This window comes from Neocloeon triangulifer, unplaced genomic scaffold, assembly GCF_031216515.1.
Source record: "Neocloeon triangulifer isolate White Clay Creek 2 clone unplaced genomic scaffold, ASM3121651v1 ptg000014l, whole genome shotgun sequence".
NCBI classification, from domain to species: domain Eukaryota; kingdom Metazoa; phylum Arthropoda; class Insecta; order Ephemeroptera; family Baetidae; genus Neocloeon; species Neocloeon triangulifer.
Window position 1 is genome coordinate 14,069,152 of NW_026775556.1, and position 12,152 is coordinate 14,081,303.

A 12,152-nucleotide genomic window follows, 5' to 3' on the forward strand; every position below is an offset into this window, starting at 1 on the left:
AGAAATGGAAATGGATAGGCTGCGAAATAGAAGTCGTAATCGAAAAAGGCGACGAAATAGAATGGGTAAGCAAATGGAAAATGAAATAGAAATGGAAATGGAACGATTCTATCTTACAGAATTAGACCCCTGATTAAAACTTCCCATTTATTAGAATATGGACCCAACAACTTCAGCAACTATTTTCCTGCTATTTTCTATTTATCTCGATGTTGATTGTTGTTCCCTGGAGTCAAAAGTCCGCAAAAAAAAATGGTACGCTATCCTCAATAACTTCAAGCCATAATTTAATTCCATTTTTTTTCAGCAGGTCATATTAAATATTTTGTAGAAGTGTAAAGCTTAGTTTCATTTCAAATACATTTGTCATAATATGCTCAACAGTTCAAATTTCTATGTGGCCAACAATAAAAATTTTTTGTTATGTCCAACCTATCTTCTTATTAATTAGTCAGAAATTATTCTTGAAATTTGCAACAATAAAAAAACGGTAGATTGTTGTCCATACCATCATTTTTAAATAATTATTTGAAAAAGCAACTGTCAATCATTTTCACTCCTGGATTCAGCCATGCAGAATATCACTTGGGTAAAAGCAACGATTTTCTCAAATTTCTATGAATTACATCGCTTCAAATTTTTATAGTCCGCTGTCTTGGGAAAGGCTATCATCTGTGTGGTCCTGGCAAAGGTAAATCTCAACTGTGGATCCCTTGTGATTTTCTGTGGCCTGGGACTGGGTATTTCAATGCGTGCAGTGAATTTTCAATAGTAAGGACTAATTTTAAATTATCTTTGAATTTTCAGGAGCATACGCTTGCATCAATTATATGCCTTTAGTCATTCTCAGCCTCCTCTTGATCCTTTACGGCTTTGCCGAAATATTTTACCTACCCTCAGCTGTCTTCATACCCTACGTTTATTCGGTTTTTCGATTGGTATGAAATTTACTCTTTATTTTATTTTTTCTTGAATATTTTCTTTTAAACCTTGCAGCCCTTTGAAAAAGGAACTTTTGCCTGCGAGGGATTATTTGCCCTTATTTGGTTTCTCCTTGTGCCATGTATGCGTTGATTTACAACAATTTTTTATTTGATTAAATAATTTTTAAATTATTTTCTTTAGATCCATTGCGTGCAGCTTTCTTTGCTGTGATGATGATGATCGTATATTTTAAATACGGTGGCTTGACAACTGACGTTTCCGCTTAGAATGCTCAACCCTTAAACAAGAACAATAGGAATCGGATTGTTGGCCTGATAATTTCTTGCAGTTCATCAGTATAATTTCACGAAATAAGAAAATGCAAAAAAAGAGATAAATCTCATTGTTTTGTGCATGCAATTGCTATCTTATTTAATTTTTTTAAATTTCTCTCAGAGCCTGATATTTTGGAAATCTCTCATCATGACCCTTTTCTGGATAGTTAATTACCACTCTACTGCCTGCTCGAGCACTTTTGCTCATTGTTAGAACCTGCATATAAATTAATTTCAAATTTTGCAAAAAATTTAAAATTTCAGTGATTGGCAACCAAATCTTTGAAGATCAGCTGAATTTAATGAACACAGTCGTCTACTTTGTTGTTGAAATTTTTACTTTCACGCCATTCCTCCATACCCTAATTGAAAGAGTCTTTGAAATCGTAAGCTCAAAATTTATAAGAGGAATTAAACTTTGACTGGTTTCCATTTATAGCGGCTCAAAGCTAGGATGCTTTCTACCTGACGTTCTCCACCCTAATAGTATTTTACCAGGCCAACCCACCATTGCCTTCCCTCGCATGCTCACCAAGACTACTCTTTATCATGTTCTAGTGCAATTTAGAATAAATAAATAGTTTTTTTTTAAATGTTCCTTTTTTGTAATAAATAGTAAATTTTTTGTGCGTTTAAAAATTTGCAATGTGCTATAGTATAAATAAAAAATTTATATTAATTTTAATTTTTTTAATTTTATATACTTTATTTATATGCCATCTAAAATGTATTATAAATTGATTGTTGGTTGCATTTATTTGAATATTTTTTTTTAAGTTTCAAATATTCACAATGCCGGTAGGTAACTGTGTTTGATATTTAATTTGAAATGGTCACTTATGCTTATTGCTTAATAGCGAGTCTAATGGTATTATACAGATGCCTAAATTTTGATTAACCCAACTTCTGATTGTGTTAACTAGACCCTCATTATTTTTAAAATGGAGTTGAATTGTTCAACGTTGGCAGTGCACGCCTGTTAACAAAATTTTGCACGTTTAGGAAGTAAATATAGAATTATTGCAAATTTATTTTTTAAATAAAAAAACTAAATTAACAATCAAAGAACTTTCTTGTGCCTATTTTCAGTATTTCAGGTAGTTTTTAATTAAAAGACAATCATCATATTATTTCATTATGACATTTATTGATGGTATGTAGTAGCCGTTTTTAATAGCTTTTCCTTGACATCAATCTTATTGCATTTGTTTTTCAAATTTACAAAAATAATTTATTAAGTGCGGTACTTTTTGAAAGAAAAAGTAATAATCAAATGCAGACCTGTACAAAAAATTTCAGCGCACAAACTCAAAAATTTACATATGCTATATCCTACACAGATGGATTTTAACTTTTAATTCAGTATTAATTTTTGCCTTTATCGCGAATGCGTGGAAACCAATGACTTGAAAACTAATTCAATACAATACAAGTATGCGTGCGGAATGCGAAATGCGAGTGGTGCCTGATTCTGGGAAATTCCGACATCAAAAGCTTTTTTAAATTTATTCACAGAGTACAGTAATTCGTAGCAAAAATTGGCACGGATTTTCAAAGAGCCTTTTCACACGTGTGTCATGCAGGATGAACTTGAATTTTTTTATAATGGACGCGCAAATATCAAATGCAAAAGCGTCAAATCTACATTGACGCGTGATCAATCAAAAGCGCCACGAATTTTCGAGCGCCGATTAATTAGCAAAATCATTTCGAAACGTGACGCGCATTCGATGGCTGACACACGGAAAACACGCAGAATTATTTCCAACCGTCCACATTGAGAGATTTATTTTTGATGTCAACAGGCAGAAATTGAAATCCTCTTTCAGTTAACTTTTCACGCGGATAAATATAGAGAATGCTGTTTTACGTTTTATAATATATAAGTATACAAATTTGGCTTCCATTTACAAAACGGTTCCAGTAGTTTATGCAAAAGGCAAAATTACATCTCCTTTTTATAGCGAGCTTTAATTAAACATGCTGCCCTTCTAAGGTTTAACACGGAATGACTGACTTGCTTTTTACTCGGATTGTTGAGATTTTAAATTTACGATTTAATTAATTATTATATATATTCACCTATTATATACACAGTCTTTTGAAACTTACTCAGATCGTGTCACTCCTCAATCAAAACTAATTCTCACATCGTTCGCCGATATTATCAGGAAAAAACCACATTCACTTAACTTGCATCCACAACTTGCATCTCCTCTCATTTGGTATGCGGAGTTTGTTTAACTTAATCGATTCAATCAGTCACTTTTGCATGATTCGATCGGCTGAGAGATGACTAATAATTACACTTTGATCGAAGGGAAGCTCAGGAATAGGTCGTCCGAGGTGGGCCCCGCGGCGAGCTCGTCACAGCAGTCTTTTGGCGTCATCACACTAACGATTGGACTCGATCTGCCGGCTGCAACACAAGAAGAGAAACTCGATTATCGCCTTGCACCGCGAGAAGGGCTTGGAAGCGTCGAGGGCGAGATATGTACGAAGGCACACCACGTATATATGTATAGAGTATAGTGGGAAAACGCTAGAGCACTATATTGGAAGAGAAAGAAAAAGAGAGTTTGGAACTTTCGTTCTCTCGCAGCACAGAACAGACAGAAGAAGAGTGGAAAAAAGAGAAACAACTAACAAAGAGGGACGTTTTAAAAGTTCTCTCTCCGCCGCGGCAAAAACTTTAGATAAATAAATTAAAAGCGAGGGAAATCGCGTGCTTTGCGATGACGATGAGAATAAAAGTGGTTGGTGCAGCGGAACTATTTAATGTAAAAATTGCGATAGCAATAAATTCATAAAAATTAAGAGAAAAGTAATAAAAAAAAAATTCCAGCCATATATTAAAAACTTTAACTGTTAAAACAAAAGTTTAAAAAGCCAGCGATCCCGCAAACCAGTGTCTTGTGAGAAGAATAAAAAATGAAAATAATTCAAAAATATATAATTATATGAAAGCAAAAATGATATTTGAATTAAAACATAATCAAACAAATTAAAAAATTGCTGCACTAAGTGTAAAACCCAACATTTTCTAATTTTATCATTGTGTTATTATGTTTTATGAAATTAAATGTTTAAAATCCCTCCTTAGCAAATTCTGTATCCCACGAAAAACTAAATTGTAAGCTGCTGACAAGCGAAACGGCAAAAAAGCTGTGCAAAAAGCGAGCATGGAACAAATAAAAAACACAGCAGACACATTGCAAAAATAATGGAAGAGAGAACTCTTTAAAAACGTCAAAGATGCATTCTCACCGGCAGATATCGAATCATCCGCCAGCAGCAAACGTCTTTTGGAAATGGCTTGGCTTCTGGCTAGGTGACACCGCCACGCCATGGCCAGTAGCAGGAACAGCAACATGGCAGCGCCCGTACCAGCGAGCAATTCTTCAGTCAGCTGCCTCCGACTCCTGCGCGACGCCACCTCCTCCCACGGCTCCGCCGACGGCGCCGACCGGCCGGCCTCCACCTGCGGCGCCTTCCGCGTGTCGATCAGCAGGACCTCGCTCCGTTCGACGCGCGGCGCCGCCGGATGTCGCTTTTCACCCAAACGGGACACAAGTTCCACCTGAAAGCAGAACAGACGAAAATGGTCCATGATATCACTTTATAAAAGACGCACCAATGTTGTACAAACAGAAAAAATTAGAAAATTTCAATTGCAAGAGCGGAAATTTATAATATTGCAATATCGCTATTATTGAATTATGTAACTTTAGGATCTCTGATTTTGAATTTATTTTGTTGTATTGTTTATTTTTTAATTTCAAATGAGGTTATAGCACTAATGTCTTCAAGGAACTAACAGCAATTTATGTAAGTGTGTCCTTGGATGAATTTCATTTTGCCAAATGTTATTAAAAACGGCCGGTCCAAAATCGCGTGCGACCCAAAATTATATATTAAAGGAAGCCTCCAATTATCGCACAAGGGTCCAAAAATTGACAATTCGCGGCTAATTGCACCTGCCGAAACGAGGAGAATCGTTTCCTTTTGGTGCCCGGTGCGTGTCTGCCGGCAATTATATCACTGGAGGCGTCCGTTGTTTTGGACCAAAAGTCGCCTCGGCCGCACTAATGGCTTTTCACGGGTGTGTTGTAAAAGATCCAAAAGCGACTGACACCTCATCGCTGTAATAACGGCCGCGAGCCATTCGTCCAGCGAACATCTGTCCCTCCAAATATGATTAAAAGCCGTGAGTGAGTGAGAGAGAGATGACCCGGGCTGATATATGCCGGCGTGTGTCACTTTTTAAGTCGGCAGCCAGAGCTATTTGCATTTTAGCCATTCGATATGCTTCCCAAATCCGAATGGAAGGTTCATAACGGAAAAAGGCGCTCACCTGAATGTGGTAGACGGTGTCCGGCCAAAGGGAGAGGGTGACGCAGGTCGAGTCGGTGAACAGGTTGCCCTTGAGGCCGCCGCCGTCCAACTCCCAGGTGACCAGGTAGACGCCGCGACGGGCACGCGGCGCCCACGACACTTCGGCGATGACCAGCACTCGCTGGTGCAAAAGGGACACTTCCTCCAACCGCCACGGCTCCTGCTCCTCGTTTGATTCGTCGTCCACCTGAAATGACAGATGGAAAGGAATTTTAATTAAATCTCGGCTTTTTAGAGGCAGAAAAATATATAATTAAAGGTATTTGAATTTTCAACAAAAATGTTTTCTGGAAAAATTGTAATTATGTATATTTTCATAATGAGATTTGCACATTTCTTTCAGTAAAAAAGGAATTACGGACTAATTTTAAAGATTTAAAACTAATGCAATTTTTAAGGTTGTTTGGTTAGCAGCGGTGAAAAGATATACCACATATTGAAATGTATTTATTTAAAAAATTCCCCATCATTGACCTCAATGTCAATCAATTATACCCAAAATGAAAACCTCACTTGGCAAATAACTGTGAAAAGTGTGAAAAATTTGTATTTGTGGAAGAAAATTAAGATTTAAATTAAATTAATTGACATTTGTAAATGTGCAATTGTATTAACTATAAGTAAAAATACTAATTTCTAATTTTACACAAAGAGACAAATCGATGAATATAGCTCACGATATTAATACATTATATTATCTTGACTGTTGTACCCGAGAGGTTGATATATAAAATACAATAATAAATTTTGCAAATATGTGAAATTGAATTGTTCAAAATAAACAAGATTAGCGAGATAAATATTCACAAACACAATCTAAACTCCCATGTAATTTAATTTTTTGTTATATAAAATAATTTTATTTTTTTAATAACATTACAAAATTATAAAAAGTATTAAAATATTATGTTTAAAAATAATTTATAAAAAAAATTTTAAACTGACCTTTGATTTGATAGTTTGTAAAAGGGCCTGTTGTTGGACGATTTCGGGCGCCAGCGTGGACAGAATGACGGACGGCGTGGGTTGGTGCGTCGGACTGAGAATGGTGACCAGCCCCTCGGGGTCGACGACGAGCACCCTGATGGTGGTGCCAACGCCGAGCACCGGATTGCCGGCCTCGATGCGCGCCTCGCTCTCCGTGCTCTGCGGACACACGATTAATTCAGATTAACGGCACCGCAGTTTCACTCAATATACAACAAACGATCAACGCGGAACTGGTTTAATTAACTTTGGCGTTGTGGGCCGTAAAGCTCCAAAATAAACGGAGCGGCGTTATTACCGAGAGGAATTCCTCATTTCGGAGAATTCCGGCACCAAAAAGAGCCAACAGAGGAGAACGCTGAAATTTTTTAATAATTTTCTTACCTGTGAAATTTGTCGCCAGGTTGAAGATCCGGCCGGTCTGGCCATGAGGACGTAGACGACGTTCGGATTGACCGCAGGTGGCCAGGTGATCACCCCAGCGCCCAGGGGCAGGGTGTTCAGGGTCAGGACCTCCTCGCCCTTAGTCTGGATGACCGGCTCGGCCTGCTGGTGGCCCTGGAGCGACGTCTCGTGGTGGAAGCGACACGCCTCCTGACACCCAGGGTACTGGAACAAAAGGAATTTTTTGTTCAATCCACCGCGGTGAAGTTTTCATGAAAAGCGAGCGGCTCCCGGTTTCCGTCAACGTATCATTATGGGAAGGTCTTTCGATCGGGAGAAGATAAGAAAGGCCGATTTTTATTTTATTATTTTCCGTCGGGATGATTTAGGAATCAGGTGCTCTATTATGGGTGGTAATTATGGGGGTACATAACGCGATTGTCATGCATGAGAGAAACGGGCTGTTTTAATTAGAGGCCACAGACGAGAAGTGCACCTGACGCAATTAAAACTGATTGGATGCACTTTAAAAAAAATTTATAGAAAATATGATAGGCTTATATTTTTAATTTGAACCTCTGTTTTTAATGTTTCCGAGAGTTTTCAAAAGTAAAATTTTTTTAACAGACTAACAGTAAAAGTTTTGAATGAGCCCACGGACAATGTTTGAAAAGGCAAAAGGATGCCTCCGAGATGAAGTCACTCTTCCCTCTCCCTCATTAATTCGCAATCAATTTTCTCTCTGCTCGCTCAGCCGCAAACAAATGCGCGCGCGACACGTATATTATTCGGTGCTGTTTGTAATTGCTAATTAAGAGAGGACTGTGAATGTAAAAAGCGGCCCCGGGCCAAGAGGGCGACAAAATTTACAACCTCTCGCGCGTTAATTGTATGTAATTTCCACGGCGGTGCGTCTCCCTCTTTCATTATTGTTGCAAAAACTTTGCGAATCTGGTGCACTGCTGCTTTTCCAGCTGCCGGCGTGTAATCAAAGCCCAAGCAACTTTCGCAACGCGATTCGTTTCATCAATCATTCCCCGTTTTGTTTCTCGCACTCGGTGAAGAAAAAAAATAATAAAAGAAAATAATCCCGTGCGCCTCGGCGTGTTTTAATAAGCAGCTCATTTTTCTTGTGCCGTTTGTGCGCCCACGAGAGAGTACAAACACCGCGCGCGAATAATGATTTATGGTCGTTTCGTATAAATTTAATGAACGCGAGAACTTTTCACGAGAAGGTGCCAGATTTTCGAGTAATTGCCCTCTACGCCCCGTGTGCGTGTAATTTAAAGAGGATTTGTCTAAACTCTGGCTGCTTATCTACCCTCGGGGCGACCGGAGTGCATTTATATATATTCTCTTAACGGTGTGCACTCATGCAAGTTGCTTGGAAAATATAACGAAACGCCCTGCGTGCGGCGATAACTCACGATTGGAGCGACCGATAGCTGCACTCGAGTGGCACCCAATTAATTAGGTGGAAAATTAAATGGTTACAATAAGTTAACTCAACCCCCCACAGATTTGCATTTAGTCGCTTTAATGGGAAAACAAATGTTTACTAAAAAAATTACTACTAAAATATTATTATTTTTTAATATATTTTTCTTTTTGGGCATATCTTTTTAACTTTCAATTACTGATTTTACTCAATACATCAAAAGCAAATTAATTATAAAATAAAATGCGCTTTTTTTATGAACAGAAAAAAATCCTAATGTAAATTGTTTTCTTTTTTTCCCAATTAAAATTTAAATAAACTGTCTCTTAACTGACTTTTACTTGAAAAAATCTTTTTTGCTCTGCAAGTTAAGAAATATTTAAAGATTAAAAACTTACGCAGATTCTCTTGTCATGGCACATGGAGCCCCAGATGGGGTAATTAGTTTGCAGGAGCTCGCAGTTCTTCCAGCACTGAAACACATAAGGAAAATTCCATAAATTAGCATCAAAAAGGCATTCGAAGAAACGCGCGCCGGCCTCTTAATGAGAGCAAACGAGATTTTATTGCGCGCGACCATTAATAGAGAGAGAAAACGTGCGCGCCGCATGCTGCAGCAAAAGAGCCGTGGAGGGATTTTAATTTTTACGACGGATTTCGGCGGACACTGATGGGCTCATTTTCGGTTTTATTATTCAATTCTTAATCTACCCGAGAGTAGAGAGTCTAATTTAAATTCCAAGGCTGCTGAAGAGAGAAAAAAATACTAAACGCGACCGCACTCTGAAGGAACGTGTTTTAGCTGAGAAAACAAACGAAACTGTAGAAGGGCTTTGAGGCGATTTGGAAAATATATTCACAACATAATTATCGCTCTAGTCTTTTATCTGTGGAAATGATACCGTGCACGATCCTGATCTGCCGACAGATAACGTAATGTCATGCTCCGGCCACCAGCAGACCCCGCCCTTCTTATGAGCATTTTTCGATGCTCAGCAGTGGCGGGCTAAACACTTTCAACCTCCTGACTATTTATAAAAAATATCAAACTGGCAAAGAACAGGAAATTTTTGTGCAATTATTTATTTAAAAAAAAAACTATTTTAACTTCAAAAATAAATATTAAGTATTATGAATTATTCTTGGTTTAAATTTGACTCTTACTTTTAAATTATTATGTTTACTAAATTTCTATAAAATTATTGACATAAGCGATCAATGTGATCTCTATAAATCGTATCAGGGCACGTCGAAGGCTTCCAAGGCCGCCCCTGATCGGAATTCGCAAAGTATGGCGAACATTTTGGCGCACACCAGAGAGTAATTTTGATTCGGCCGAGGGGCACAATAATTTTTTACTTTCATATAAAATAATAATAAGCACGTTACCAAGGAGCTTATTATTACATATTTCTTCTTGTGATGCTCTTGCGACGGGCCAGTTCGCTCGTCTTTCTCCTCTCTAGCTCGCATCGTGAAAAAGCAGCCTTCGATATTGTATGTGTACACAATCTGCAGACTCGCGCGACCACACACCGCGAGAGCAGAGAAAAAGAAAGGAACACAGATAATTCTGCGATAGCTCATGCCCTCTTGCCACTGTTAATTTGCGATTAATTCTGCACAGGAAGATTTAAACAAAAATCTAAGCTTTGAAAATAAATAATGTTAATATAATAGTTTAGTACTTAAATATAATTGTTTAGTTTATTTGTTTTTATTTTGAGATATTAAAATAAACTTGTTGCTTATTTGTCCAGATTGCTATAAATACATACATTATTATTAATTTTATCATTCAGACTTTTGTTTTACTTACTATTTTTATTTATAAAGGATTTTTGCTTAGTAATATATTAATTTAAAAAAATAAAATAATTATATATATTTTCATTATTTCTTACATAATTGTTTTGCAGTGAATAAAGTAACAATAAATTTAAATTGGTTACCATTTAGCAACGAACATTATTAACAAGGCTTGATTATTAACTACCCTAATTATTAATTATATTGTCATTCTTATCTCTTAAATATGACTCTGCAGTCTGCATGTAAAATAAGATGACCTATTGAAAAAAAAACAGCTGAAATGAACTTGATGTTCTCAATTATTATGTATCATGTGCTCATAAATTATCTATTCGAGAATCGCAAAAAGACGATTATTTAGTCATAACTCAAAAGTGATCTGCTGAGCATCAGCAGCACAAGATGAGATGCGCTGGGTGAAATATAACACACGGTCTGATCCGCCGCGCGGAATATTAGAGCAGCGGCACGAAACAAACTTTGAAGCGGAAGAAGAACAAACACAAAACTCAGCTTTTATATTGCCATATATATTCACAACACACGACTGGTATTATTTTGCTTTTTTCCTCTGTTTTTGTAGGCAAAGAATTCGCCATTTTGCACATCCAGCAGGAAATAAAAAAGCCGCCACGCCGGACGAAAGAGCGTTTTTGATGTTTTCGCGTCGTCACAAAGTGCTGCACACTACTTTTCCCTTGCTCTCCGTATTTGCATTCCGCGGCTCGGAACATGTATATTAAAAAGGCAGCGGCACGGCAGGTAGGAAAATAAACATTTGCGACAAACGACACAACGCGCCTTTGTGTTTGAGCAATATTTCGCGCGAAAAAAATCGCTTTTTGTGCATGTGGCACAGAATTCCTTTTGATGAGGGGCAAGAGAGCACAATAAACACCGGCGTCAAACTTCAATCTGGAATTGCTTGTGAATATTAACTGAGCAAAGTCGGAGTTCAAAAAAGAAATAAAAAAAATTGTGTTCCTCTCTTTTACTCTGCAGGCTATAGTGCAAAAAGATATTTGAGTCAAAACAGTTTTTTAATGAAATAACCGAGTCGCTTCTTGCCGAGCATCTCATCAAATTCCCTCATCGCCAAGAGGCCCAGCCGTATAAACACAAATGCGTGTGCTGACCGCACGGTCGGATGATTTTGGCTGCGCGCGTACAATAATTATATCGGCCGGGCATCAAGATGGAGGGACCACGTGTCCCTGATGGGCTCTTTCGCTCGCTATGCCTACATTCAATTTGTATAAGGCTTCACTCTGCTATGGTCTGCAGGCGCAAAACCCGCCGCCGCGGCCAGTTTCGTTCAGGTCCCCACCTACGTGCCATTCGATACTTGCTTCGGCAAAATCAACGCCGCCCGAGGTGCACCGACAGCCTCTAATCCCCTAGTAATTGGCACACCGACTCATCTCCCAAAGTTTGCGACTTCCAGCAACCCTTCGCAACTAATTTTGCCCAACGACACCTGAAAACTTCATGAATAAAAGCCAGTGAAACGGAGAGGGCATAATTATCAAACTGAACTAAATGTTAATGATAGCATCATACAAAATTATAGGTTGATCGACATTATGTAAAGTGGAATTAATACATTTAACAAAAAAAAATAAATGTTTAATTGGTTAAAAGTAAATCATCTATAACAAAACAAAATATAATAAAATATAAATTTTAATGGCTCATAATAAAAACATTAATGTTTAATTAATTAAAAGTAAATTATGAATTACAGCTTGATTGCATCAAAATAACATAATATAAGGTATATTAAAAAACTAAAAATAATAAAATGGTCACATTTTAAATTACAAAAGATTCACCATATACTTATTCACTTAATATTGTTAGTTTTTGTAATTTTTCCT

The 12,152-nt window shown here is 37.4% G+C and overlaps 1 protein-coding gene and 1 long non-coding RNA gene across 3 annotated transcripts in view; one reads left to right on the top strand and one right to left on the bottom strand.

The window, feature by feature from the left end:
• Positions 1–598: 598 nt before the first annotated feature.
• LOC132201185 (uncharacterized) lies at positions 599–1,815 on the top strand. Its single transcript, XR_009442245.1, has 4 exons — positions 599–938; positions 997–1,063; positions 1,126–1,645; positions 1,699–1,815. It is a non-coding gene; the product is annotated as an uncharacterized LOC132201185 (long non-coding RNA).
• Positions 1,816–2,390: 575 nt separating this feature from the next.
• Positions 2,391–12,152, bottom strand: part of LOC132199619 (uncharacterized) — a 37,708-nt gene continuing 27,946 nt past the window's right edge. The window contains exons 3-8 of one of the 2 annotated variants that reach the window (XM_059624483.1): positions 8,862–8,936; positions 7,026–7,250; positions 6,600–6,800; positions 5,614–5,841; positions 4,647–4,839; positions 2,391–3,678 (exon numbers count right to left, since the gene is read on the bottom strand). In XM_059624483.1, coding sequence (XP_059480466.1) covers positions 3,563–3,678; positions 4,647–4,839; positions 5,614–5,841; positions 6,600–6,800; positions 7,026–7,250; positions 8,862–8,936 — 1,038 coding nt within the window. In that variant the 3' untranslated portion in view covers positions 2,391–3,562. Of the gene's footprint in view, positions 3,679–4,526; positions 4,840–5,613; positions 5,842–6,599; positions 6,801–7,025; positions 7,251–8,861; positions 8,937–12,152 lie in introns of both variants that reach the window. The other variant, XM_059624482.1, reaches the window with a different exon arrangement.